The sequence below is a fragment of the Chiloscyllium plagiosum genome, unplaced genomic scaffold (assembly GCF_037043375.1).
Source record: "Chiloscyllium plagiosum isolate Xiang-an unplaced genomic scaffold, Cpla_swu_hap1 HiC_scaffold_35, whole genome shotgun sequence".
Taxonomy (NCBI): Eukaryota; Metazoa; Chordata; class Chondrichthyes; order Orectolobiformes; family Hemiscylliidae; genus Chiloscyllium; species Chiloscyllium plagiosum.
The window spans coordinates 15,133,018-15,161,003 of NW_028270173.1; the positions used below are offsets into that span (position 1 = coordinate 15,133,018).

At 46.3% G+C, this 27,986-nt stretch overlaps 1 protein-coding gene across 1 annotated transcript; it reads left to right on the top strand.

Annotated features, from left to right (window-relative positions):
• Positions 1-27,817, top strand: LOC148140098 (zinc-binding protein A33-like). Its single transcript, XM_087978700.1, has 4 exons — positions 1-100; positions 12,307-12,506; positions 12,741-12,825; positions 24,120-27,817. The coding sequence occupies exons 1-4, from the start codon at positions 1-3 to the stop codon at positions 24,668-24,670; spliced, it is 936 nt and encodes a 311-aa protein (XP_087834826.1). The 3' UTR covers positions 24,671-27,817.
• Positions 27,818-27,986: the final 169 nt, after the last annotated feature.

Consider the following 27,986-nt stretch of genomic DNA (forward strand, 5'->3'; position numbering starts at 1 on the left):
ATGCAGTTCCGGGGCGACTCATTCTGCAGACTTTGTGGTCTCCACAAAGTTTCCGAAGCCTCCCGCTCCAGTCAACAATCAGCTCTGCAAGGACAAACAGGTAAGGTCTTGCGTGAATGCAGCGCGGTGCAAGCGCACTGTATCTTATAGCGCAGGAGATAGAGGGGGTTCCGGACCCCGAGGTATGATGGTTATCTCCCGTACCATTGGAAACCGTACAGTAGCTTTGGTTAGACGTAGGTCTGAGACGTAGGTGTTTCGGAATTAATGCAGAAGCGAAATCCCGCACGTCGCAACAACAATAGTGGAGTCACACATGACGGTATTTATCGCCGGAACAATTCTTCCAATTGGATGTTACCACATTGATGCCCAGAAGGTGGAATGCTTTTGGGAATCTTTTCTCTGCGGAACTGCCAAGATCGCATTCGCACAGATGTTCCAGGGCATGCATTTTACTTCTGCAGGTACATGAGGAAAGAGCAGGGAATCCTTGGGACATATGCCACAGACCCTTTTTAATCCATTACTGGGTGTAGTTTTCACGAGCATAACCTTTTAATATTGCCATTCCTAATTATACAGTCATTGAAACAGACCCTTCAGCCCAACTAGTCCATGCCGAACAGATATTCTAACCTAATCCAGTCCCATTTGCTAGCACTTCGCCCATATCCCTCTAAACCCTTCCTATTCATCTCCCCATCCAGATCCCATTTAACTGTTGCATTGGACCAGCCTCCACCACTTCCTTTGGCTGCTCATTCCATACATTCCATACACCACCCTCTGCTAGGAAAAAGTTGCTTCTTAGGTCCCTGTCACATCTTTCCCCTCTCACCCTAAACCTATGCCCTCAAGTTCTGGACTCCCCCACCATGGGGTAAAGACCTTGTCTATTTATCTTCTCCATGCCCCTCATGATTTTATAAACACGTCTAAGGTCAACCCTCAGCCTCCGAGGCTCCAGGGAAAACAGTTCCAGCTTGTTCAGCCTCTCCCTTTAGCTCAAACCCTCCAATCTTGGCCACATCCACATAAGTCTTTTCTGAACCCTTTCAAGTTTCACAACATCCTTCTGATATGAATGAGATTAGAACTGTATGCAATATTCCAAAGTTGACCTAACCAATTTACTGCACAGATGCAACATGACCTCCCAACTCTTTTACTCAATGCTCTAACCAATAAATGAAAGTATACCAAACAGGTTCTTCACTATTCTATTTCGTTGTGACTCTACTTTCAAGGAGCTATGAAACTGCATTCCAAAGTTTCATTGTTCAGCACCACTCCCCAGGACCTTACCAGTAAGTGTATAAGTCCTGTTCTGATTTGCTTTTCCAAAATGCAGCGCCTTGCATTTATCTAAATTAAATTCCGTCTGCCACTCCGACTGCCCATTGGTCCATCTGATCAAGATCCCACTGTACTCTATGGTAACCTTCTCCGCTATCCACTGCACCTATAATTTTGGTGTCATTTACAAACTTACAAACTCTAGCTCCTGTGTTCACGTCAAAATCATTTATATAAATCACAGAAATAGTCCTTGTGGCACACCACTGTCACAGGCCTCCAGTCTGAAAAGCAACCCTCCATCACCATCCTCTCTCTTCAACTTTCAAGCCAGTTCTGTATCCAAATGGCTAGTTCTCCCTGTATTCCATGAGATCTAATCGTACCAACCAGTGTCCCATGAGGAACTTTGTCAAATGCCTTACTGAAGTCCATATAAATCATGTCTACTATTCTGCCCTCATTAATCCTCTTTGTTTTTCTTCAAAAAACTCAATCAATTCATGAGACATGATTTCCCACGCACAAAGCCATGCTGACTATCCCTAGTCAGTCCTTACCTTTCCAAATACATGCAAATCCTGTCCCTCAAGATTCCCTCCAACAACTTGCCCACCACCAATGACAGGCTAGCCAGTCTTTAGTTCCCTGGTTTATCCTTATCACCTTTCTTAAATAGTGCAACCATGTTAGTCAACCTCCAGTCTTCCAGCACCTCATCTGTGACTATTGATGATACAAATAGCTCAGCAAGGGGCTCAGTAATCACTTCCCGAGCTTCCCACAGAGATCATGGGTACACCTGATCAGGTCCAGTGGATTTATTCACTTTTATGCGTTCCAAAGTATCCAGTACCGCCTCCTCTATAATATGGACATTTTCCAATTGCGCTGAGAAGATTCTCATGAACTCATTTTGGCTCTATTTGCTGCCTTCCATTTGGAGTGTATGTTTCAAATGAGTTGTACACCACCATAGGCAGTTAAGACTCAACCACTTTTCTTCATGTGTGTGGAGAAATCTGGAGGTCAGATTAGAATGGCAGGTTTCCCTTCTGAATGGGAGAACATCTCATTTTATTTTATTTACTTTTGAACTATGGAATAAATTTGGAAAATATTACTCTGAATTAAGGGAACTGTAGAAAAAAAATTAACACAGTTTACAAAAAATGGCTTTTGCTGAATTTACTTGCAGTTTGCAAAGCAAGAGCATCGAATTAATGATGTTACTGTGAGGGAGCATCGACACAGGTAATTTCTCCCGACTTGTTTGTTTTAAGAACTACCCTATGCAGCGACAATGGTTTGATGACTTCCAGCTTTTCAATTGATCAGGAGGAGTTGATTGGAGACAGAGCAAATGAGAAGCAGCTTTTAGATTATAGTGACAAGTTTTTCCATGTCAGGAAAAAGAGTGAATTTACCTTCTGCACGGAAAGAATCTAGAGACAGCGCTACCTCTCTCACCTACATCTGAAATGCACCAGTAAATCCAGCTTCTCTTTTATTTATTCATTTGTGCGATGGAGGCATCGCTGGCTGGTCAGTCTGTTGCCCTTGAAGGGACTTTTAGTGGTTGGGTACATCTGAAAAGCTTGCCTTGCCATTTTATGGGATAATTGAGAGTTAACCACATTGGAGTTACATGTCAGCCAGACCAGGTGAGGATGGCAGTTTCCTTGTCTGAAGGACATTAGTGAATCAGATGGGATTTCCTGAAAATGGTTTCATGGTAAACAGTCGATAATTAATTCCAGCTTTTATCTTCTTTTTAATTCAAATTCCACTCAGAACTTTAGCTGAATTCCTGGATTAATAAGTGAGTGATTTTACTACTCGGCCCCATTCCTTTTGGTAGACATTCCCATTTACCTATTTCCGCAAAACTAATTTTTGCATATCCCGACTGACGGGACAAAAAGCATATCTTCCAGAGTAGGGTAAGGATCTATTCTAAGCCAGTGACAGAAGATTGAATAATTGGGTGAACTATTGTGTGGCTTTTTCAAAAATAAGTATTTAAGTAAATGATAGCATGAATATAAAAGATGATGTTATTTTAATTATCCAAGCTCCAGTTCTCTGACTCTAGATCCAAACACATAAAATCCTTGGCTTACCCTGAGGACTGGACCAATGTGAGACTTGGAGACAAACCGCAGTGGCTACCTAACATCCTAGAAAGATTTGACCACTGGCCTTTTGTCCTGGGATCAAAGGGATTCACATCAGGGAGTTATTGCTCGTATGAGGAGATAGGAAACAAGACTGAGTGGATTCTGGGAGCAGTCCATGCAACTGTGGAGAGGAAAAAAGGAATTATCCTCTGTTCCACACTGCTCAGAGGGTCAGTGTGGACTTGATGAGCTGAATGGTTTGCTTCCGCACTGGAGGGCTTCTGCAATTCGATCAGCCTCACTACCTGAAAGTTGGCTTTTCACTCTCCCCTTCTGGAAGTTTATATATATATATATCTGCAATGGTTAATATTTGACTATGTTGAACCTACAGATATTTATCAGGCTCAGCAGGCCTGGCAGAACCTGTGGAGTGAAATCAGAGTTAACGTTTTGGATCGAGTGACCCTTCCTCAGAACTGATGGTAGCTCGGAAAGTGTTGGTTTATATGCAGAAGATAGGGTTGTGGGGGAAGTGGTAAGGGTAAACAATAGTGGGATCGACCCCAAATGGAGAGAAGAGCAGTTAGACAGACAAAGGATTGGATGACAATTTGGCTGGGGGGAAAGGGTGAATAGCTGATGATAGAGACTGTTAGTGTCTAACAATGGGCGGTGTGTAATAGCATACTCAGTGATAACAAGGCCTGGTTGTATGGGTTGGAGTAAGGACATGGGAGGGCTCAGACCCCAAAATTATTGAATTTGATATTGAGTCTGGAAGACTGCATGATCCGCATGTAGAAATTGAGGTGCTGTTTTTCGAGGTTGTGTGAGCTTCGCTAGAGTACTGCAGCAAGCCTGAGTCAGAGATGTTGGCCGGGGAACAGGGTGGTGTGTTAAAAGGCAACTGGAAATTCAGGGTCTTTTCTGGCAAATGGAGAGCAAGTGTTCTGTAAAGCAGTCAGACAGTTTACCCTTCATATCCCCAATGTAGGGGAGGCCACATTGTGAGCAGCGAATGCAGTAGACTAGATTGTGAGAAGTGCAGGTACGTGGGAAGAGTGTTTGGGCCTTTGGATACTGAAAAGGGAGGAGGTAAGCAGACAGATGTTACACCTTCAGTTACAGGATAAGCAACCATGAGGCTGTGAGGGGGTGTTGGAAGTCACTAGAGTGTCCCAAAGGGAAGGGTTCACAAGGGAGGGGAGGTGTGTGGTGTCTGGTAGTGGCATCTCACTGGAAATGGCAGCTGATGATCTTCAGGATGTGGATGCTGGTGGGATTCTAGGTAAGGAAAAGGGGAAACGCTATCACTGTTGTGGGAGGGGTGAGGGCTGAAATGTGGGAGGTCGAACCTGGCTGACAGCCCTGTCAACAACAGTGCCAGGGAGTGTTTGGCTGAGGAAGAAGGTGGACATTTCGGAGGCTCCTTGGTCAAAGTTGGTATAATTGGATCAAATGCGACGGAGATGGAGTAACTCGGAGAGTGGAATGGAGTCTTTACTGGAAGGAGGGTGCGAGGATATACAGTCCAGGTAACTGTGGGAGTCGGTGGTTTTATTGTGGATGTTAGTGACCAGTCTATCCCCAGAAATGTCGAGAAGAAAAAGGAGGAGTCAGAGATCGACAAGGTGAAGGTGAGAGCGGTATGGAAGTTGGAAACAAAGTCAATAAACATTTCCAATTTCCGATGAGAGACGGCGACAGCAGTGTGCTCTGTGATCTCAGATTCAACCCTGACTTTGTTATGAAGCCTGCTGATCAGGGTGGGGCTGTTGTTGTCTGGCAGACGGACCTCTATATTTGCAGAGGCTGAGCGCCAGTTCTCAATTACCTCTTTCTATTAGCCTTTAACTTGTGACTCCATGATGGAACACCAGGCCATTGTGTGAAACATGGTAACCAATTTCTTTTAATCTGGTGATCTGTCCCCAATATCACTGCCTCCAGGCTGATAGACCCCAACCCCACAGCTCGCTTCTACCTCCTTCCCAAAATACACAAACAGGATTGCCCAAGCTGACCATTCTTTCTGCCTGCTCCTGAATCACAGAACTCATCACTTCCTCCCATGACTCACTCTTGTCTCCCCTGCTCCAGTCCCTGCTCACTTACATCCACCATTCCTCTGACACTTTATGCGAGTTCCAAACTTTCCAGTTTGTGGCTGCAGTTGCCTCTTCTTTACTGTGGACACACAATCCCTTTACACATCGATTCCCCCATACTGCTGGTCACAGGCCTCCAGTATGAAAAGCAACCCTCTGTCTCTTATCTTCGTCAGTTTTCTTCCTTGTAAAAACTCCTGTCCCCCTCACATCACTCAGGCCTCACACTATTTCCCATTCTCTCACTCCACAACAACCTATCCATCATCCCGAAGTTGTCCTACCTCCTCACTCTTGGCTCGCCCAAACACCTCCTCTCCCTCTTCAACTTCACTCATCCTTCCAGCAAAGCAACCCCTTTTAATAATGCCTCACCTCTCTTATACTTCTCTTTCATTTAACCCTCCTCCTCACACTCCCTTCACCCACTCCACACCCCATTTTACACCCCACTCCCGCCATGCACCCATGTCAATCACAGTCCCCCCATCCCTCCCTCTCCTCACCCTTTACAATCATTCTATGCCAACATCAAACACATCACTCTACTGACACTTTTACCCTCATATCCACTCATCCTCACTCTCCCCTCTCACTCACACTTTCCCTCATTTTCTCTTCTAGCTGACTCTCTAATAACTCCCCCACCTCACTCCCACTCTCTGATACTCACACCCCCCGGACTCTTCACTCCCCTGTTCTGGACCAGACCCCTTCAAAACATTTCATGAAGGTAGCTCAGACCCTAACATTTCTAGTTGTTTGCAGCAGGTGTACAGTGGATATTCCAGGAGGGATACAGCTGGCCCAACCATTCAGTCTTAAAGCAGTATTTATTTACACATGAACAAAAGAAATCCAAATTTAGAGTGATATAACTATTTAAAAACCCAATCAACTCTAGCACAATTGAATGATGCTAATCCAAATATTTGCACCATCCCCATAAACACCCCCTTGGGGGACAAAAAATGAAACATCAAACCTAGGTGCTTCCAGGAGAGATGTCAGAGAGAGAGAGGATCAGCATGGAGCAGTTTCTTTGAGCAGCAGCCTCAAAAACTGACTGCTTACAAAAACCAAAAAAAACCAACACCAGAGTTAAGGTGAGCTGGGAGAACTTATATACATGCTTTTCTTTAAACTTGAAAGCCTTTTAAAGCCTAAGGCAGTATCTGTATCGATAATCAAATTGGCCCTAAATGCCACATAAACCAGACACATTGGTACATATGTGTTTATGACCCCTCTGAATAAAAACAAGGGCAACCTAACCTTGTTGAATAACACCCCTCACTCATCCTCAAAATCTTGGCCTCCCTCCATACATCTCTCTTTCACTCTCTCCTCCCCTGTGCCTGATTCTCCTCGTCTGAGTCATCCTCCTCACTTACATTCCTTTATGCCTCTCCCTCTGCCTTTCGCTTCCTCCAGTCTCATTACGTCACACACAGACCACCTCTTTATTCACCCCCTCACTCTCTCCTCAGTTTCCTTGTCCCTATCCCTGACTGCATTTCCCTTCTGTCTCCAGACAGGCCCCACTTTCCTCCCCCTCCCTCCCCATCACTCTTCCATGGATCTCATTCTCCACTCCCTAACTCTAACCAACACTCCCTCCTGAACTCCCACGCCCATCTCTCCTGCTCTCACTGTCTCCCTTCTGCTCACTCCCCGTGCCCATCTCTGATCCTACTCTGTCCTACTCTGCCTATCCATCCCCACCTCTCCCACATCCTCTCTTCCCTCCTGCTCATTCTCCATTCACTCTTCCTTCTCATTCCCTGTCCCCTCTAGCTCAGTTTCCCATTCCGGTCACTTTCAACTTGAGCTCATTCTCCTCTTGATTTGTACATGACATTAAATGTCCCTTAGCCTGACAGACCACGGCCTCACTGCATTCTCCACCCTCTCTCCCACTCACCTCCACATTCCTCAAATGCATCCATTCCTCTCGATCATTCACCATTCAGTCCATCCCCATCCTCCCTTCATTGTCCAAAATTCACGATTCCTTCTCCCATCCAACCCACTCTCCCATCCACCTCACTCTCCCGTCCACCTCTCTCTCCTGTCCACCTCACTCTCCAATCGTCAGGCTCCTTGTTACTCCACCTTCCCCTGACACTCTGGTTGCCCACACTCTTCAATCTCCCTCCCCATCAATGCCCCATCACCCTCCTGCTGTCCTGTTCCCCCCCAATCTCACACCCCCTCTTGCTCAGTCGACACACCCTCTCATCTCACTCTTCCCTCTTCGTCACTATCCTCTTGAGCACAGCTTCCCAATCCAATCACTCTCCCCTCAACTCTCACTACTGCTCCTCAGATGCTGCCTGTGCTTTTCCAGCACCACACACATCGAGTCTGCATCTGCAATCCTCACTTTCCCCTTCAATCTCATGTGCTCATCAGTACTGCAGTTTCACATCTATTATACTCTCCAGGTTAACCACTCCATTTGGCAGAGAGCTCCCTAACCGCATTACCCTCTGGAAAGAAATTATTTCGAGTATAGGAAGGAAGGATCCATTGTATCCATGCTATCAGCTGATTTTCTTTCTTTCTGATACAGTGTCAGTGGGAAGGATCAATCATTCACTGAGACCAGTATTATGGAGGTATCTGGGACCTCATGGCATTGATAGGAAATGCATTGTCTCATTTCTTCAGACATCCTCTGCAAAGAAACATTCCAGAAACAGGTGGGAAACGTCGTGGGCTCCAGTGGGAGGTGTCAGTTGAGGTTCAATGGGAGTGCTCTTCCCTCTGAGTCAGGGGCATCGTGGCCTGGACAATAATCCAGAAGGAGCCTGCCATGCAGATATGAGAGGGGACAAGGCAGCTGCACTGCTCACTGGGCTCCAGGTACCTGATGTATTCCTTCCTTCACAGAATACATTTAGAAAATATTTCATACTCTTTAAAGTGGCTTTCTATTGTTGTGAAAGGCACTGAATAACTGCAAGAAGCTCAGAACTCCAGTCCCTGGAATGGCCGTCTCTGTATTTGCCATCTCTGTATCTGCTGGATATTTACAATACTTTGTGTTTGAGATTGAGTGATTGCATCCACACAATAGAGGTAATGGATCTGGGTCTTACACGAGATTGTACCAGAAGGGCTGGCAGTGACCATGAGGTCAGTCTGCAACAGGGTGTAAGGCACAGTGATTCCCAGGTGTCACTCCCATCTCCCTCTTTCTCTGTCTGCATTCCCATCCAATCCCGATTGGGCAGCATCATATGTACATTCACCCTCGAATCCCAGAGTCAATTGCCCTTTCGTATTTTAATTATGTTTCTCTTGCAAAATTACAACATTTAACCATTCTTTATAAATACATTGGCAGAATAAAGATTAGTTTTTTGAATTGAATTTATTGTCACATTTACGGAGGCACAGTGAAAAACTTTGTCTTGCGAACAATTCAGGCAGATCACAGAGTTGAGTAGTATAGATAAGTAAATAACAGGTAAACAGCAGCAAAAACAAAAAACAAAAACACAGGAACAAATGAATGTTAAGAGTTTGTGAGTCCATTCAGAATTCTAACAACAGTAGGGTAGAAACTGTTTCCAGACCAGCTGGTGCATGTGTTCAGGCTTCTGTACATTCTCCCCAATGGTAGAGAGTGTAAAAAAACATTGCCAGAGTGGGATGGATCTTTGAGAATTCTGGCAGCCTTTCCTTGACAGTCGGCCTGCTAGATGGGTCCTACAGATGGGAGTTTGGCCTTTGAGATCGTCCGGGCCGAGTTCACGACTCTCTGTAACTGTCTCCTATCTTGAATGGTACAGTTGCCAGGTAGTGATACATCCAGACAGAATACTCTCGATGGCACACCTACAAAAGTCGGCAGGGGTATTTGCGGTCATGCCAAATTTCCTCAGCTGCCTGAGGAAGAAGCGACGTTGTTGGGCCTTTGTAACCAGTCAGTCCACATGAAGATTCTAGGAAAGCTTGTTGTGGAAGTTCACTCTCAGGAGCTTGACGCTCTCCACTCGTTCCACCTCTGTGCTGTTACTGTGAAGGGGGGCATGAGTAGCATCCTGCCGAAAGTCAAGAATGAGTTCCTTGGTTTTGCTGGCATTGAGAGCTTGGTTGTTCTCAGTGCACCATTTTTCCAGGTCTTCCACCTCCAGTCGTAGTCTGTTTCATTGCCAGCTGAGATTTGACCGACTATGGTGGTGTCATCAGCGAATTTGTAAATGGCATTTGTGTGGTAATTGGCGACGCAGTCATGAGTATACAGCGAGTGTAGTAGGGGGCTGAGTATGCACTCCTGGGGGATCCAATGTTGAATGTTAGTGAGGATGAAATATTGTCCTCAGTCTTCTCTGATTGTGGCCTGAAGGTCAGGAAACTGAGGATCCAATTGCAGAGAGTGGGACTCTCTAATAGATTGCTAAGTTTTGTAATCAGTCTTGAGGGGATAATAGTGTTGAAGGCTGAACTGTAGTCAATGAGTTGGATTCTTACGTAGCTGTTCTTGATGTCAAGATGTTTTGGGGAAGAGTGAAGGACAAGTGATATAGCGTCTGAAATGGATCTGTTGGTCTGATAGGCAAATTGGAGTTGGTTAAGAGTAGTGGGGATGCTGGAGTAGATTAATGCCTTGACCAGCTTTTCAAAGCACTTCATGACCAGCAACATTAGGGCCACTGGGCAGTAGTCATCGAGACATGCTGCATGAACCTTCTTAGGCACAGGGATAATGTTGGCGACAAGGTATTGGTGAGCATACAGACACAGAGAGTAGGAGTGAATGGGACATTCTCACATTGACAGGCTGTGACTCATGGGAAATGTCCACAATATATAACAGTGAATAAAAGCTCTGGACCAAGTGTAATCTTTTACTGATTTACTGCTCAGGGGGAGAGTGTGTTGTGAGGAAGGTATAAAAAGGCTTTTGATGAATTGTCAGGCTTCAAGAATGAGCAAGAATCGCCCGGATAGAACATAATATGGAGAACTGTGAAACCATGTGGAGAAACAGATTTGCAGGGTTTTTCCTAAAGGATAAGGTTGAAGATGCAGATGTACAGTAGGACCTTGGTGTCCTTTTCAATAAATCACCGAAAGTTACCAAGCGGGTGCAGCAAGATATGAGGAAGGCTAAAGTAATGCGAGTGAGCCTTCATTGCAAGGGAATCTGAGGACAGGAGCAAGGAAGACTTGCTTCAGTTGATAGGAGCTCAGTTATCCTGCACTTGCAGGACTGTATGTTCGTTTCATCTCCATATCGGAGGAATTAAATACAGTAATTATCATCCAGTGAACACAGCAAAGGTTCACCAGACTCATTCCCAGGATGACGGGGCAGCATTCAATGATAAGCAGCTATGCAAACGGAGCCTGTATTCCCCAGAGTTGTGAAGAATGAGAGGTGATCAAGCTGTTTAAAGAGGTGGACAGTGCCTCTTCAGGGAAGATATTCCCAATGACTGGAGATTCCTGAACCAGGGCCCAACTTAAACATAAGGCGGTTCTCACTTTGGTCTGAGAGAGGAAACATTTTGAATTCACTTGGATGGTGTCGTGGAGAAAATGTAGAGAATCATCAGGAGATGCGAAGAGTTCTTCAAGGAGTAGGTCTTTTATTTACAAACAGACAACTGTGACACTTAGAAAGCAAATTCTTGAGTGGCCCCTTTTTTAATCCCTTTTTTAATTATGTTTTTGTTCGCTTATCAGCATATCCAACTGTATTAATCGAAATTACCTCACTCCAGCTATTCAATAAACCAATGATGTTAATTCCCATAATGTCTCCAGTTCTGCCGCTATAGTTTTCCCTACTTTCTACTTAATGTTATTCTAATGTCACAATTAGATATTTGCTGCAATGATCTTCCATCCCAGAGTAACCTGTCATGATTAGATATTTAGCTACCCCATCTACTAAAATGGTCTCCTGTCTCAAGCTGACTCTACTAACTATTAATTAGATATTTAACATCATATCCCAAATATTTATTGTTACAACCTGTCCCAGTCCTGCCATGATGATATTTAGGAGGTGAGGCTTACTTTACTAACTCTGTTATTTCATCCCACCATAATGACCTTTCAGCCTCAACCTTACTCTGCTATTGGTGTAAGGGCATTCCACTATTGTTATCCCATCCTGCCACAGTGACCTTTTGACGAGTGTCGCATTCCACAGACCCCTTGCAACAGATCGCCAGTGGTCTTCATGCTTTACCCCTTCCCATTCTTTCATGCTCTATTTTCCATAATGGCTGTGAAACTTTCTAACTCTTTATAGCAGAGGGGCGTGAGAGATCATATGTTTCAGAAAGGAGGTCACAGATTTTTGGTTACCAACGGCATTCAGGGTTCTTGGAATGGGGGGTTGTAAAAGGCACTGCAGTAGTCGATCAGACAGAATCATATTGAATGGTGGGGACTGAATAGCCGAGACCCGTTCCGATTTCCTGTCATCAGTCTCTGAGTATTGCAGTGAAATTCATCGGGGAAACGTTGAACTGGATATTTTCACAAGCGCAGAAATGTTGAAACTGAAAGCGGTTTGTCTCAGGAAGTACTGAGGGTGAACATGGCTTCCAGACTGCAGGGAGAGAGTTGGACCGAGGAGACAATTTGTCCCATTTGCCTGGATTTCTTCACCGATCCGGATACACTGGATTGTGGACACAACTTCTGTCGCCCCTGTATCATCCAGAGTTGGGAAAAGAAGGAGATAACGTCCTTCCCGGAATGTAGAGAGGTGTTTCCGGAAAGAAACTTCAGGGGAAATCGGGCCTGAGCGAATCTGGCCGAGAAAGCTCGAAAATTAAAGCTGGATCTGAAAGAGAAGGAAAGTAAACCTCACTGTGAGGAACATCAGGAAGATCTGAAGCTGTTTTGTGAAAATGATAAGAAATTGATCTGTTACCTTTGTAGAGATTCGCGGGTTCATAGAACTCACAACTTCCTGCCGATCAATGAAGCTGTTGATATCTACAAGGTAAGCATTATATTTTGTAATCGATATTTCTAATCAGTCTTTCCAGACCATTCTATGAGACACGTCTGGAGCAGGGGAGACTCGGACCCCTCCGTCAGGGACCACAGACAGGAACTCTATCGCTGACAATGCTCCCCAGTAACGTTCGTCTTCTTCTGAAATATTTTTAAAAAGGTTTTATCACTTTTTCAAGGGCGAACACTTTAAGAATGTAATTTTATTTTCCAATTCCAGGATCAACTGAATCTTCCTCACAGAGAAGAAATCGGCGGCTCTACAAACGGAACTGTTCCAGAAGCGGAGGATTTCCGAAGTGAGGGTGAGGTCTCCCTGTGCTGATTTTCCGGATTTGGAGATGCCGGTGTTGGTCTGGGGTGTACAAAGTGACACAACACCAGGTTATAGTCCAACAGGTTTAATTGGAAACACACACTTTTCTTTATTTCAAAAATATACTTTATTCATAAAATATTTTGATGATCTGTACAGTTGGTCATGCCATACATACGTAAACATTTCCTTTCTTTGCATACAGTCATCAGAATTTATCATTTGTACATACAGGTCTGTACGTTTATCATATGTCCATATATTTATCTGAGGTGTCAGCAGAGCCCAAGTGACTGCATGGGCCCCCTGTTCTTCGTTAGGCAGGCAGATGTTACACGGTGGTCTTTCCCCACCGCGCCTTGGCGGCAGCTGCCCCAAACTTTTGCGCGTTCCTCAACAGTAGTCCTGAACCTTGGAATGTGCCAGTCTGCAACACTTAGTCGCCGTCAACTCCTTCAGCTGGAAGATCAACAGGTTTCAGACCACCCAGAGAGAATCCTTCACTGAGTTGATGATCCTCCAGGCACAGTTTATGTTCGTCTTGGTGCGTGTCCTGGGGAATAGACCATAGAGCACGGAGTCCCACGTCACGGCGCTGCTCGGGACGAACCTCTACAAATACCATTGCATTCCTCTCCAGACTTCTTCTGCATAGGCACATTTCAAAAGGAGTTGTGAGACAGTTTCGTTTCTCGCTCCCCCCCTCACCCCGCAGTCGCTTCGAGGGCAACATGCAGTGCAGCTGAGAGTCCAGGGGTGCATAAAGGATCTCACAGATAGAGCCCTTCTCACCACCAGCCAAGCCATGTTTTGGTGCTTGTTAGAAAGTTCTGGCGATGAGGCATTCTGCCAAATGGCTTTGACAGTCTGCTCAGGGAACCGCTCGATAGGATCCGCCCTCTCCTTTCCCGAAGGGTCTCAAGGCCACTACGTGCTGACCACTTCCTGATGGACTTGTGGTCAAATGTGTTTTTCTTCATAAACATCTCCATGAAGGACAGGTGATACGGAACGGTCCAACTACTTGGAGCATTCCGCGGTAGCGAGGCCAGGCCCATCCTTTGCAACACCGGGGACAGTTATAACCTCAGTATGTAGTGACACTTGGTGTTTGCGTACTGGGGATCCACGCACAGCTTGATGCAGCCACACACAAAGGTGGCCATCAGGGTGAGGGTGGCATTGGGTGTATTTTTCCCCCGTTGCCCAGATCATTTATACATTGAGTCCCTTCGGACCTGGCCCAGGTCCTGGGAATAGGCCAGACCTGTTCAAAGTATAACAGCAATGACAGTGCTTCACACCTGATGACCAGGTTTCTTCCCACGATGGAGAGTGACCGTAGCTTCCATCTGCACACCCTTCTGCCTCACTTTGCTGATACGCTCCTCACCAGACTTGGCGCACACCGAAGCCTCCCCACCCAAACCAAATACCCAGCACCTTCAGGTGGTCGGTCCTGACAATTAAGGGGATTGAGGATTGGTCAGCCAGTTCCCGAAGAGCATGGCCTCGCTCTTGCCTCGGTTTACCTTGGCCCCCAAGGCCCATTCAAACTGGTCACATATGCACATGAGTCTGCGCACGGACAGTGGATCCAAGCAGAAAATGGCAACATCATCCATGTACAGGGAGGCTTTCACCTGCAGGTCCCTGCTGCCAGGAATAGTCACCCCTCTCAGGCTTGCATCCTTCCTGATGGACTCAGCAAACGACTCAATGCAGCACACAAATTGGAAGCACACGAGCTTTCAGAGCGTCGCTCCTTCATCAGGTGGTAGTGGAGGGCTCAATCCTAACACACAGAATTTATAGCAAAAATTTACAGTGTGATGTAACTAAACAATTGATTGTCTGTTAAGCCTTTCATATGTTAGAAAACCATGACAGTTTCAGTTCTTTCATATATAAATCACAAAACTCTTTTTAAAAAAGTTGCATTCTCAGGTTAGCTGTTAACAATGGTGATAGCTGGACAATATGTTGAAGGTGTTAGCCTCCTGTGTTCTCTGTCTTTGTCATGATGTTTAGATTGATTCTAATCTAAAAAGTGAGATAACGGAGTTTTACATGAATTCATGCAGTTTTTGAGCAAAATACAATGTAACCCTGCAAGTACATTTTTGCAGAATGCACAGTGGAGGAGGAGTTAAGGAGGAAATGATAGATTTGGAAAGACCCCAAAGAGAGAGAAAAACAGTTAGAAAGACAAAGAAGTGGATAATGACTAGGCTCGAAGAGTGAATATCTTGTAATGGAGACTGTTAACAGTGAATAATAGGCAGAGTAAATTGGCAGTGATAAGACGATCTACTATGTAGTCATGGGAGAGCTCTGGGCACAAAATTATTGACCTTGAAATTGAGTCCAGGGAGCTGCAGGGTCTGGAAGTGGAAAATGAGGTGTTGTTCTTCCAGCCTGCGCTGAGCTTCTGTAGTGCCCTGCAGCAAGCCTGAGACCGAGATGTAGCCCAGAGAACAGGATGGTGTATCAAAGTGGTCAGCAACTGGAAGTTCAGGGTCTTTTTCAGGCAGAAAACAGAGGCTTTGTTTTTCCGACATAGAGGAGACCACCTTGTGAGGAGTGAATGCAAGAGACTTGATTGTGCAAGACTGAGGAGGGAGGAGGTAAATGGGCAGGAGTTGCACCTTCGGCAGTTGCTGAGAATGTTACCGTGGGCTGTGAGTGGTGTTGGAAGTAAAAAAAGAGTGCAGCAGGGTATCCCAGAGAGAACTGACCCTGCAAAAGGCTGATAAGGGAGTGGAGGGAGATATGTGTCTGGTGGTGACATCTTACTGCAGCTGGTGGAAATGGTATCTGATGCTCTTCCAGTTGTGGATGCTGGTGAGATGGTAGGTTTAGACAAGCAGAACACTATCGCTGTTGTGGCAGAAAAGAGAGGGAGTGAGGGCAGATGTGTGGGAGGTGGGTCAGACCTGATTGAGTACCCCATCAACAACAGTGCTGGGGAATTCTCAGTTGATGAAGGATGTGGCCATTTCTGTAGCTCCCTTGTCAAAGTTTGCCTCATCAGAGGGTATGGAATAGAGACGGAGGAACTGGGATAATGGAATGGAGTATTTACAGGAAGAAGGGTAGAAGGATGTATACTCCAGGTAGCTGGGAGAGTCGGCTTTATAGTGGATAATATTGGTCCGTCTATCCCCAGAAATGGAAACAAACATGTCAAGGAAGAGAAAGAAGGAATTACTGATAGACCAGTAAAAGATGGGGGGAGGGAGGTGGGTGGAAGATGGAAATTGGCTGTTTGAGAATGGGGGGAGAGGATGGTCGAGTGGGGAATGTGGGATTGAGATACTTTAGTGAAGAGAAGGAGTTGCAAACACTGAGAGACAACATTGTATAAGAGAAGGTGTGTGATGGTCTTACTGAAGTGGTCAGTGATGAAAACTGTAGCAGATAAATATCAACCAAAATAACTGTGGATGCTGTAAATAAGATACAAAAACAGAAATTGCTGGTAAAGCTCAGAGTTAATGTTTTGGATCGAGTGACCCTTCCTCAGAACTGATGGTAGCTCAGAAAATGTCGGTTCATATGCAGATGTTAGTGTGGGAGTTAGAGGACTGTATGATAGATGGGCATAGAGCCCAAATACAATGAAGGGCAGTAGGACAGACAAAGAGATGGGTAACAATCTGCCTCGGAGGGTGAGGAGCTGTTAATGGGACCATTTGTGGCTAACAATGGGTTGTGTGTCATACCAGACTCTGTATAATGAGGCCTGGTCCGTTGGGGTTGAAGTAAGGACATGGGAGAGCGCAGACCTTAAAATTATCGAACTTGATATTGAGTCCTGGAGGATGCAGAGTCCAGAAATGGAAAATGAGATGTTGTTCTTTCAGCTTGTGCTGAGCTTCACTGGAGCACTGCATCAAGCCTGTGACAGAGATGTTGGACAGGGAACAGGATGATGTGTTAAAGGAGCAGGCAATTGGAAGCTCAACGTCATTTTTATAGATAGAATGAAGTGTACAGCAAAGCAGTCACCCAGTCTCTGCTTTATTTCCCCAGTGTAGAGGACACCACATTGTGAGCAGCGAATGCAGTAAATTAGATTGAGTGAAGTGCAGAGAAGGTGTTGTTTTTCACCTGGAGGTCTGTTCGGGCCCTTGAATACTGAGGGGGGGGGGGGGGGGGGGGGGAAGAAGGAAACGGACAGGTGTTCCATTTCTGCAGTTATGGGGGAAGGTGCCATGAGGCTGTGGGGGGGCTGTTGGGAGTGAGGGAAGAGTTGACCAGGGTGTCCTGGAGGGAACAGTCCCTATGGAAGGTGGACAAGGGAGGGGAGAGGAATATGTGTCTGGCGGGGGCATCTTGCTGGAGGTGGCAGAAATTATGGCAAATGAACCTCTAGGTTGGATTGTAAGTAAGGACAAGGGGAACCTTATCACTGTTGCAGGAGGAAAGAGAGATGGTGAGGGCATAAATGCCAGAGATTGGTTGGACTCTGTTGAGGGCACTGTCAACAACTGTGCTGGGGAATCCATGGTTCAGGAGGAAGGTGGACATTTTGAAAGCTCCATTGTTGAGTTGGCAGCATCAGAAAAAATGCGATGGAGATGGAATAACTGGGAGAAAGGAATGCAGTCTTTATAGGAAGCAGAGTGCGAGGATGTACATCCAGGTACCTGTGGGAGTCAGTGGGTTTATAGTGGATATTAGTGGCCAGTCTATCACCAGAAATGGAAACAGGAATGTTGAGGAAAGGAAGGGAGAAGTCAAGGATGGCCCAGGTGAAGGTGAGAGCAGGATGGAACTTGGAAGGAGTTTAGCACCGATGATATTATAAACACATTAGAGAAAGACTTGTGTGCGAGACTGGAATGGGACTATAACAAGTAATGTTCCATGTACCCCGCAAAGAGACAGACAAGACTGGAGACCGATGTGGGTACCCATGGCTACCCCTTGGACCCCAAAAAATGAGGGGAGTTAAAAGAGAAGTTGAGGGTGAGGATGAGCTCGGCCAAGGGGAGGAGGGTGGTGGGGGTAGGAGAGGGGGTATCTTTGATCCAGGAAGAAGTGGAAAGCCCTGAGACCATCGTGGTAGGGGATGGAATTGTGGAGGGATTGCATATCCATGGTAAAGAGAAGGCAGCTGGAGCCGCAAATAAACTTTTGGAACAGGCATAAAGTGTCGGAGGAATGGTGGCTGTAAGTGAGGAGGGACTGGAGCAGGGGAGACAAGACTGAGTCATGGTAGGGAGTGATGGGTTCTGTGAGGCAGGAGCAGGCAGAATGAATGGGTCTGCCTGGGCAATCCTGTTTGTGCATTTTGGGAAGGAGGTAAAAGCGAGCTGTGTGGGGTAGGGGGACTATCAGCTGAAGGCATTTGGAGTGGGGGCAGATCCCCAGATGAAATGAGGTTGGTGATTGTGGTTGACACAACCGCCTGATGTTTCAGCAAGCTCAGCTCTCATTCCTTTGCAATTACCCTTGTTTCAGCTTAGCACAGTTATTTCCCAACAAGATCCTCCCTTTCAAACTGAATGCTACATTCCTCCATGTTATGGTCAGTGTTGACTCTGACATCATTTACTAAACCTGCCTCATTATACATTACCAGATTCAAAATAGCCAAATACGTAGTTATATTTACAATATTGTTCTAGGAAACTATGTGCTCATGGTTTCCACTGCTAACCTCACAGTTTCAATCGACATGTTGATAAAAGTTGCCCAGGATTAATGTTACTTGCACTTTTTATCTCCTGATTATTCTCTGCCCCACCATGTAGCTACTATTTGGGATCTTATAGACCATTTCTGCCAATCTTCTTACTTTGTGGAATGAGTCTGGTTGGTGGCTGGGAGTAGTGGAAGGGAGGGGGAGGGGCTCAGAAGGGATTGGGGGATGGGTAGATAGATTATTTGAAATGGAAGATCTCGTCGTTGAGTCCTCCTAGCTGTCGACCGCCCAGGTGGAGAATGCGTTGTTCCTCCAATGTCGGGTTTGAATCATTGTGGCAATGGAGGAGGCCAAGAATGGTCATATTGGAAAAGGAGTGGGAAGGGGAATTAAATGGGCAGTGACTGGGAGGTCCGGTTGGGCCCCACGGACACAGCTGCGAAGATCAGTGAACCATTCCCTTAGTTTACTTTTGGTCTCTCTGATGTAGAGAAGACGAAGTCGGGAGCACCTGATGCAGTAAACTCGGTTGGAAGTAAACTAGGTCCTGAAGAAGGGCTTATGCCCGAAACGTCGATTCTCCTTTTCCCTGGATGCTGCCTGACCTGCTGCGCTTTTCCAGCGACATATTTTCAGCTCTGATCTCCAGCATCTGCAGACCTCGCTTTCTCCCCTAGGTTGGAAGAGAGGCAGGTGAACCTCTGTCTCACCTGGAAGGACTGTTTGGGGTCCTGAATGGAACTGAGGGGGGTCGTGTACCGGCAGGGTTTGCATTTTTTCCAGTTGCAGGAAAAGGTACCTGGGGGTTCGGGGGGGAGGGGAAGGTCGGGGAGGGGAGGCGTGGGTGTTGGTGGGGAGAGTGGCACAAACCAAAGACTGGTGAAGGGAACAGTTTGGTGGTAGAGTCTAGTTGGAGTTGGCAGAAATGTTTGAGGATGATGTGTTGGATGCAGAGACCGGTAGGGTGGTAGGTGAGGACAAGGGGATCTCTGTCTTTATTGCGTTAAGGTGGGAATGTTTAGAGCAGTGGAACAGGGAATGGAGGTGCTGCGGTGGAGGGATGTCTGGATGACATCGTGGACCAAACGTGGTAGAGGCAGATGAATTGGGAGAATGGAATGGAGTTCTTGCAGGATACTGAGTGGGAGGAGGTGTGGTCCAGGTGGTTGAGGGATGTGGGTTTATAGTAACCATCCATCTGGAGACTGTTGCCAGAGATGGAAACAGAGAGGTTAAGAAAGGGAGGGAGGTGACTGAACTATTTAGGAACCATGCCTTCGATGTTCGTGCCCAAATGATTTATATACATGACCAAAAGCATTGGGACCCAGCACCAATCCTTGTGTTACACCGCTGGTCTCCAGTCTGAAAAGCAAACATCATATTCTGCGTCCTACCTTCAATCCAATTTTGTACTGAATTGGCTAGTTCCCCCTGAATCCCATGTGATCTAACCTTACTCACCAGTCTACCATGCAGAACCTTGTTGAATGCTTTGCTGAAGTACATATGGACAACGTCTACTGCTCTGTCTTCATAAATCTTCTTTATAACATCTTCAAAAAACTCAATCAAGATGTGATTTCCCACTTACAAAACCATGTTGACAATTCCTCATTAGGCTTTTGCCTTTCCAAATGCATGTGTCTCCTGTCCCACCCTCTCCAATAACTTAACGAACACTGATCTAAAGCTCACTGGTATACAGTTCCCTCACTTTTCCTTTCAGCCTTTCTTAAATAATGACACCAAATCAGCCGACCTCCAGTTCTGGCACCTCGCTTATAGCTGTTGTTAATACAAATATATCAGCAAGAGGTCCAGCAATCTCTTCCCTAGTTTCTGGTGAACACCTGATGAGTCGCGGGGATTTGTCTAGCTTTGTATAATTGAAGACCTCCACAGCACATCCTCTTCTGTAATATGAACTCTTTCCAATTCATCACTATTTAGTTCCCCAAGTTCCCGAGCTGCTGGGAAATGGAATAGAAGTTGATAGGCCCTTGATGACTAGCGTGGCCACAATGGGCTGAAGGGCCTCACTTGATGCTGTGTTACTCTATGGCTGTGTAGGTTGTTTAGCTAATAATGACTGCAGATGCTGGAAACCAGATTCTGGAGTAGAGTAGTGGAAAAGCACAGCAGTTCAGGAAGCATCCGAGGAGCAGGAGAATCGACATTTCAGGCAAAAGCCCTTTGTCATAAATACAGGCAGAGTGCCTGAAGGGTGGAGAGATAAATGAGAGGAGGGTGGGGGTGGGGAGAAAGTAGCATAGAGCACAATAGGTTCGTGGGGTTGTGATGAAGGTGATAGGTCAGCGAGGACGGCGGTGGAAGGTAGCAAAGAGTACAATGGGTGGATGGGGGTGGGATGAAGGTGATAGTTCAAAAAGGAGGGTGGAATGGATAGGTGGAAAAGGAGATAGGCCGGTAGGACAGGTCATGGGGACGGTGCTGAGCAGTTCCTACACTGTGAAGATCCTGTCTTCTCATCTGTGCCCCTTCAGTGAGGGATGGTGACGCTGGTAATAAACTCACCACTACTTTCTCTGTCAGATCAGAGACCAGCCTCTGGGAGTATGTCAACTTCATTTTCTTTTACTCTGTGGCTCAAGAAGTGGACTCGCTGATTCCCTCTATAACTAAAAACAATAACATTTTTACTGTTATGTTAATCTTATCTCAACAAAAAGAGAATACTTCCCATTAACCTACTTACTTACTCACTGTTCCTGCACTGAACAGTTTCTGTCTCATGCAGTAGAGATCACTCTGTAACTGGCAATTCTACAGGTTTCCTCTATTTCTGGAATGCTCCTTGCTTTTAAAATTCTTCATTCTTCATTGCCCTCCCTCTAACCAACACTCTCTCCTGATCTCCCACCCCACTCTCTCCTGCTCTCATTGTCTCCCTTCTGCTCACTCCCCACTCCCATCTCTGACCATACTCTCCCTATCCATCCCCACCTCTCCCATTCTCTGTCTGCCCTCCTGCTCACTCTTCATTCACTCTTGCCCCTCATTCTCTGTCCCCTCTAGTTCAGCTTCTCATCACGGTCACTCTCCCCACACCCTTGGTTTGTACCTGCCATTAACCGTCCCTTAGCCTGACAGAGCACGGCCTCAGTGTATTACCCACCGTCCATCCCACTCACCTCCACATTCCCCACATCCGTCCATTCCTCTTGACTGTTTGCCATTCAATCCAACCCATTCTCTCTTCATTGTCCAACCTTCACAATTCTCTCTCCCCTCCACCTCACTCTCCCCTCCACCTCACTATCCTTGTCACCCCACATCCCCTGACAGTCTGCTTGCCTGCACCAACCCATCAATGCCCCCTCACTCTCTCCTGCTCTCCCATTCCCCCTCAATCTCACATCCCCCTCCTGATCACTCCTCCCACCCTGTCAGCTCATGCTTCCCTCGCCCTCACTAGCCTCTTGAACACAGCTTCCCAATCTAGTCACTTTTCCCTCAACCTCGCTGTGCTCTCACCCTCTGCCTTATACTGCCCCTCACTCCTATCTCATGTTCACCCTCCCCCTCCACTCCATTCCTCCATAATCACTCTGCCATGATTACCCCCACCCCTGACTCTCCCCTCCCTTTTAATCTTGCCTCCTCAAACTCCTCTTCCCCTTCACTCTTGCCTCCACGTCTCTCGCCCTCCACCTCATCCTCAAATTCACTCACCTTCTCCACATTCCACAGCCTTCCTCAACTTCCGAGACCCCACTTTGTCCTTCCTTTGAAACCCCCACCCTAAACTCCCCTCATCTTGACTCTCCTCTCCCCCTGCAAAGACTCCACCTCATCCTCCAGTTCACTCAACTTCAGAATCCCCACAAGACCTTATTTTGCACTGTCTCACTTCCTCACATGGATTAATTCTCTGTCCTCTTAACACATACTTATGCACCTTGTCACTCCCTGCCACTCACTCTCCTCTGCCGTGGCCAAAAGGAACCTGTATTTCTCCCCTCCAGCTCAGCCATCTCTTCCTCCTCACTCTCACCTCCCTTTCTCCCTTCCCCTCATTCACGTATCTCCATCTTTCAACCCTCCCACTCACTCTCCCGATCTCCAAACCTCAAATGTCCACTTATTTTGCAGACCTCCTTTGTCACCCTCCCATTCTATACTCTCACTCACTCTCCTCTAACCCATCCCAAACAGACCCCTCCCCTCACAAAACCACCACACCCTCTCCCATATCCTTACTCCGCTTCCAATAATTCCCTCCTCCATCACTTGCTCCATTTCTTCACACTTCCATTCCCTGCCCTGAGGTTAAATACCTCTCCTCATTTCCTCCCATTTTCCATGATGCTCCCCTCCCCCTTCGCTAAACTCTCCCTTACAAATGCAACCTCAGTCAACCCTCCCTCAGTCTCCCCACTACCTAGCTGCCCATCAGTCCTACCTCCCCTCACTATTCCCATTCTCACCCCCTCACATCACCTCACTCTCCCCTTTTCTTTCATTTACCAACCTTCCACTGCCTGTCCCCTTCTGCCCCAATCTCCCTTTCCCCTCACCCTCATCCTTCCTTCCTCTTGTTATCGCACCCCTCATGATCACTTCCTCATTACACTCCCCTCCTCTTATTCTCCCCTTCCTCTCACTTTCCCTTCTCCATTTCATCGGCATCACTCTTCTACTCACTCTGCCCTGCTAATTTGTCTCTTCCTCCTGGAACTAGCCATTCCCCCACCCTGTCCATACCATTCACTCTCACTAAACCCTTCACTCTCCCTCACCTCTCCCATAGCCCCTCAATCTGGTCATCACTCTCCCCTCCCCCTCCTGGCCCCACCATCTGACACTCCCCTCTGCTGTCCCACACCCCCTTGCTATCCCTTTTCGCTCGCTCTCCTTCCCCATCCCTTAGTGCTTTTTCTCTCTCCACTTCTGCTCTCACTCTCCCTTCACCTTCTGCTTCCGTTTATCTCCCCTGCACACTCCCCCTTGCCACTACCATCACAGTTCCCATCCACACAGTTCCCCCTTCTTCTCCCCACTTCTCCTGGCTCCCCAGATGATCCCGTCCCAAGGGATACCCCTTCCCATCGCTCTCACCTGAGCACTCAACCCTCCCATTGCTCACCTCCTTCTGAGCTCCCCCTTATTCTCCACACCTCTGTCTCTCTCTCTCTCTCTCATACTGCCCATTCACTCGGCCGTCATCTCTCTCTCACCTTTCCTCATTCACCGCCTTCTATCCCACATCGCCTCACTCTCCTCCTCTCTTTAACCTTTCTTTCCCTACAGCAATAGGGTTAAGGTTAGCACTAGGGTTCTGTTCTTCCTATGCATTTCATTTCCCTGCCCACGCCCCTCCAAATGAACCCTCTCATCTCTCCTCCATCACTCCTCCCTTCCCATCCCTCCGCCTTACCCATTCCTCCTCCTCATTCCTCCACTCTCGTCACTCATTGCACTCTCTCTCTCTCACTCCCCTTTCCCTGTCTCTCCTCCCTGTTCAAATTCCCCTATTCCAGACTCTTTATCTTCCATTCACTCTCATCCTCCTCCATTCCTCAACCCCTCAGTACCTGCTCCCCTCACTCTGCGTGGCTACTCTCTCCCTCCCTCTCCCTGACGGTGTTATTTGATCTCTCCCCCAGCTCCAGCCTCTCTGACTCTGGATCCGAACACAGCGCATCCCCGGCTCATCCTGTCTGAGGACCGGACCAGTGTGAGACTCGGAGACACAGAGCAGCCGCTCCCTGACTCCCCGGAGAGATTTGATTCCTGGGAATGCGTCCAGGGATCAGAGGGATTCACATCAGGGAGACATTACTGGGAGGTGGAGCTGGGGGAGATGTTCTGGTGGGCTCTGGGAGTGGTCCGAGAGTCTGTGATGAGGAAACGGGGGATCACCCTGATCCCGGAGTCCGGATTCTGGATTGTGTGGCTGGTACCCGGATGTGATTATTTTGCCGCCACCTCCCCCTCACGGACCCCCCTCTCCCTGAGTGTGAATCCCCGGATGATCGGGGTTTTCCTGGACCATGAGGGTGGACAGGTGTCATTTTACAATGCGGACACCATGTCCCATCTCCACACTTTCACCCACACTTTCACTGAGAGGATCTTTCCCTTCTTCAGTCCGGGATGGAATGAAGGCGGGAAAATCACCGCCCCGCTGACAATCTGCGGGATTAAAGGGCACTGACAGATCCATCCCATAATTTCACTCCGTCCCCCTGGCTCCTGCCAGCTGTAAACTGATGGGGGTCGTTCTCAGTCTGGGGGAAAGAAGGAGGGAGGGGGAGAGAAGAAACAAATAGAAGCTCAATTGTAGAGAGGGACTGACTGGGTAGAGTGAGCTGTGAGCTGCAGGAACCCGGGGACCTTCCTGTCTGTAATGTTGCTCCACAGGCGGGAGGTGGCGCTACATGACAGTGTTGGAAATGAATCAGTCAGTGGGTCTCAGACTGGGCTCAGGGGAGTCGTTCCAAGAGGAGACGAGAACATTTCACTACAGGGTCAGTGGGATCTTTCCGGGGGTTACCAAATCATTTCACTGCAGGGTCAGTGGAGTCTTTCTGGTGGGAAAATTAAATAATTTCATTGCAGAGTCAGTGAGGTCTTTGCCCGGATGGGACTGGACTCACGCAAAATACAAATGTCAGACTGACCTTCTTTCGACTTCCAACATGTGTCGGTAATGTACATGATTTAGTAACATAGCGAAATTAGTTTTGTTTTGCTCAGGTTTGTAACTATTGTCCAGAATGTTGCCGCTCTTTCATAAAATTGGAAAATTTGGAAACCTCAGATTTGAAAGGGATGGGTGAACTGATCATTTGTGTCAGGATCATATTTAACTATGTTTGAAAACGTTTAGTTTGTACAAAACTACAATGTAGTTGGATTTATAGTTATCACTTGTCCCTGAGTTATTACTCTCTCATCATTATCTGCACTGAAATAATCCTTAAATCAGCCCAAGGAAAATGTCTTTGCTAAAACTCATTACTCCAGCACTCTGTGCACAGAACCAATTCAGATTTTGACAATGTTTACGTTTATGTAATTATAATTTATATTGGAGTGTTGTATCAAATTTGAAAATAATTTCTTCAATAAAATCAACATCTGTGATTCACTAGAGTGAAAGCAAGGTTTCTAAAAAAAATTATTTCATTAAAAAATCCAAGAGAGTAAACCTGTTGAAATTTTGTTTGTAAATTTCTCCAGAATATGTATCCTTATAGCCTGCATTCCACCTTCATCTGGATTATTTTAAAATTCACTATTTCAAGTTAATGGAGTGTTAGCTATCTGGAAATTATCCCACATTTATTCTGGATCTTCAGTCATTGCTACCTTGGTCTTCGAGTCAGAGATTGATAGAGTCCTACAGCATAGAGAGAGGCCCTTTGGCGCAAACTGTCCATGCCAACCAAATGTTCTATGTATTCTGACATATCCTTCTAACCCTTTCCAATCTATGTATTTCTCCAAATTTCTTTGAAATATTGTTAATGTGCCTGTCTCAACCATTTAAGATGTCAGCTTATTCTGTATGCAATCCACCCTCTATGTAAAATCAGTGCTCCTTTTATTCTTTTCCCGCTAACTGGAAACTGATGTCCTCTCTTCCTTGATTCTGCAACCCTGGGCAAAAGGATGAGTACATTCACCCTATCCATGCCTCTCATGAACTTATTCACTTCTGTGATAATCCCCCCTCCCTCAATCTTCTTCAGACTAAAGAAAAAAATCCACACGTGTCCAACCTTTCCCTATAACTCAGACCCTTGAGTCCAGGCAACATCCTTGTAAACATCTCCTGCACCCTTTCCAGTTTAATAACATCCTTCCTACAGCAAGGATACCAAAATTAAACCCAATACTCCAAGTGCAGCCTCACCAATGTCCTGTATAACTGTAACATAATTTCCCAACTTCTAAACTCAGTGCCCTGACTGATGAAGGCCAATGTGCCAAAAGCCTTCATCATTATCCTGTCTACCAGTGACTCCACATTCCGAGAACTGTGTACCTGAATTAGAAGACCCTCTGTTCTACTCCACTCCTTGAGGCCCGAATTTTCGTCATGAAATTGTGGGATATAAATGAATTAATGTTATTTCTGCAACTATAAATTCTGATACAGAACAGGAATGAGAAAATATATATTCAGCAAAACGAAAGGATATGTTAGCATGAGACGTGATTACAGAACAGTGGTGGATGTATGGGCAAACGGGAAAAACATCTGTTTTCCCCACTTGCACGGAGACACAGGAACAAACCCTAATTAAAGAGGTCAAAGTGGCCTCTGAATAGAAATAGATGCTGATAGAAGAAAAGATATGCCTAATCAATGACCTACAGTAGACTGACGTCGAACACCCTTATGGGAGTCAAAGATAAGAGTTTGTCACGGACAAGACAGGATAAACAGAAGTTGTGGGATAAGTCTTAAGGAAATGAATGACGTAAGCGAAGCAGGGAACAAACAATGGAATAAGGAAAACATGTGGGAAAAAAACTGTATAAATTGCAAGAGTTTGTTGGGGTTTACTGTGCATTTGTCATTGCCTTACCTGGCAATTAGACCAGGCACCCACTTGCAAGTGTACAAATAAACGACTCTGATTCAGATATTTGGTCTCGGCCTGAAATTATTAAAGTGAGTGAGCTTTTGTTTCTCACAATTGGGGGCTCGTCCGAGATTTTCTTCCATCACCGGGGGGAGTGGCTGGCCTTGGATACTGGGAAGACGCGTCCCGTTCCCCATTGAGGAGCGGTCTCGTGTCCCGGTTTGGTCTGCTCCCTTGGGTGACTGGTGTGAATCCTACAAGAGAGACATCTGAATCAGGCAGTGATAGGAGGTTGATAGACAATACAGCAGAAAGCGGCCAGGCAACTCTGTGCACAGCCCAAGGTAAGAAAATTGACTTTTAAGTATTGCCTTGGTGGCCGGAATTGAGTTTTAGTAGTTAATAAGGGACTAACGAAGGAACTCAATATGGATTGTGCTGTGGGTAAGGAAAAAGCCTCCGGGGAAACCAAGTAAGGAAAAGGCAATGGAAATGGAGGCGGGGTCCCTTACAACATACCTCCAGAAAGTTCTTTGGGCAGGATGTTGTGGAATTGGCAAAATAATACTTGTACAAGGTAGAAAGATTATTAAATATTGTTGCTTTGTATGGACTAAGGAATCCATTCTTCGTCCCGCTGTCTTCTGGCCAAAATACAGATCGGACGAAGACTGGTTTGTGAATATCTGAGTTTATATGTCAATGTGAGAGTGAGAGAGAGAGAATGAAAAGAGCTGTACAGCTGGTAGGAAGTTTAACCCTTTGTGATTTGGTTTGAGTGAACATTTGTTTGTTGGTGATTTAATGTTTGTGTTTTATTCCCTGGAGCTTGAGTTCCAGGACTGTTTTGAATCTGATTTTTGTTATGGAAACTTAATATGATTTCTTTTAAGGTTAAGGATTCTATCGAGATTATGAAGGAAAAAAAAGAATGAT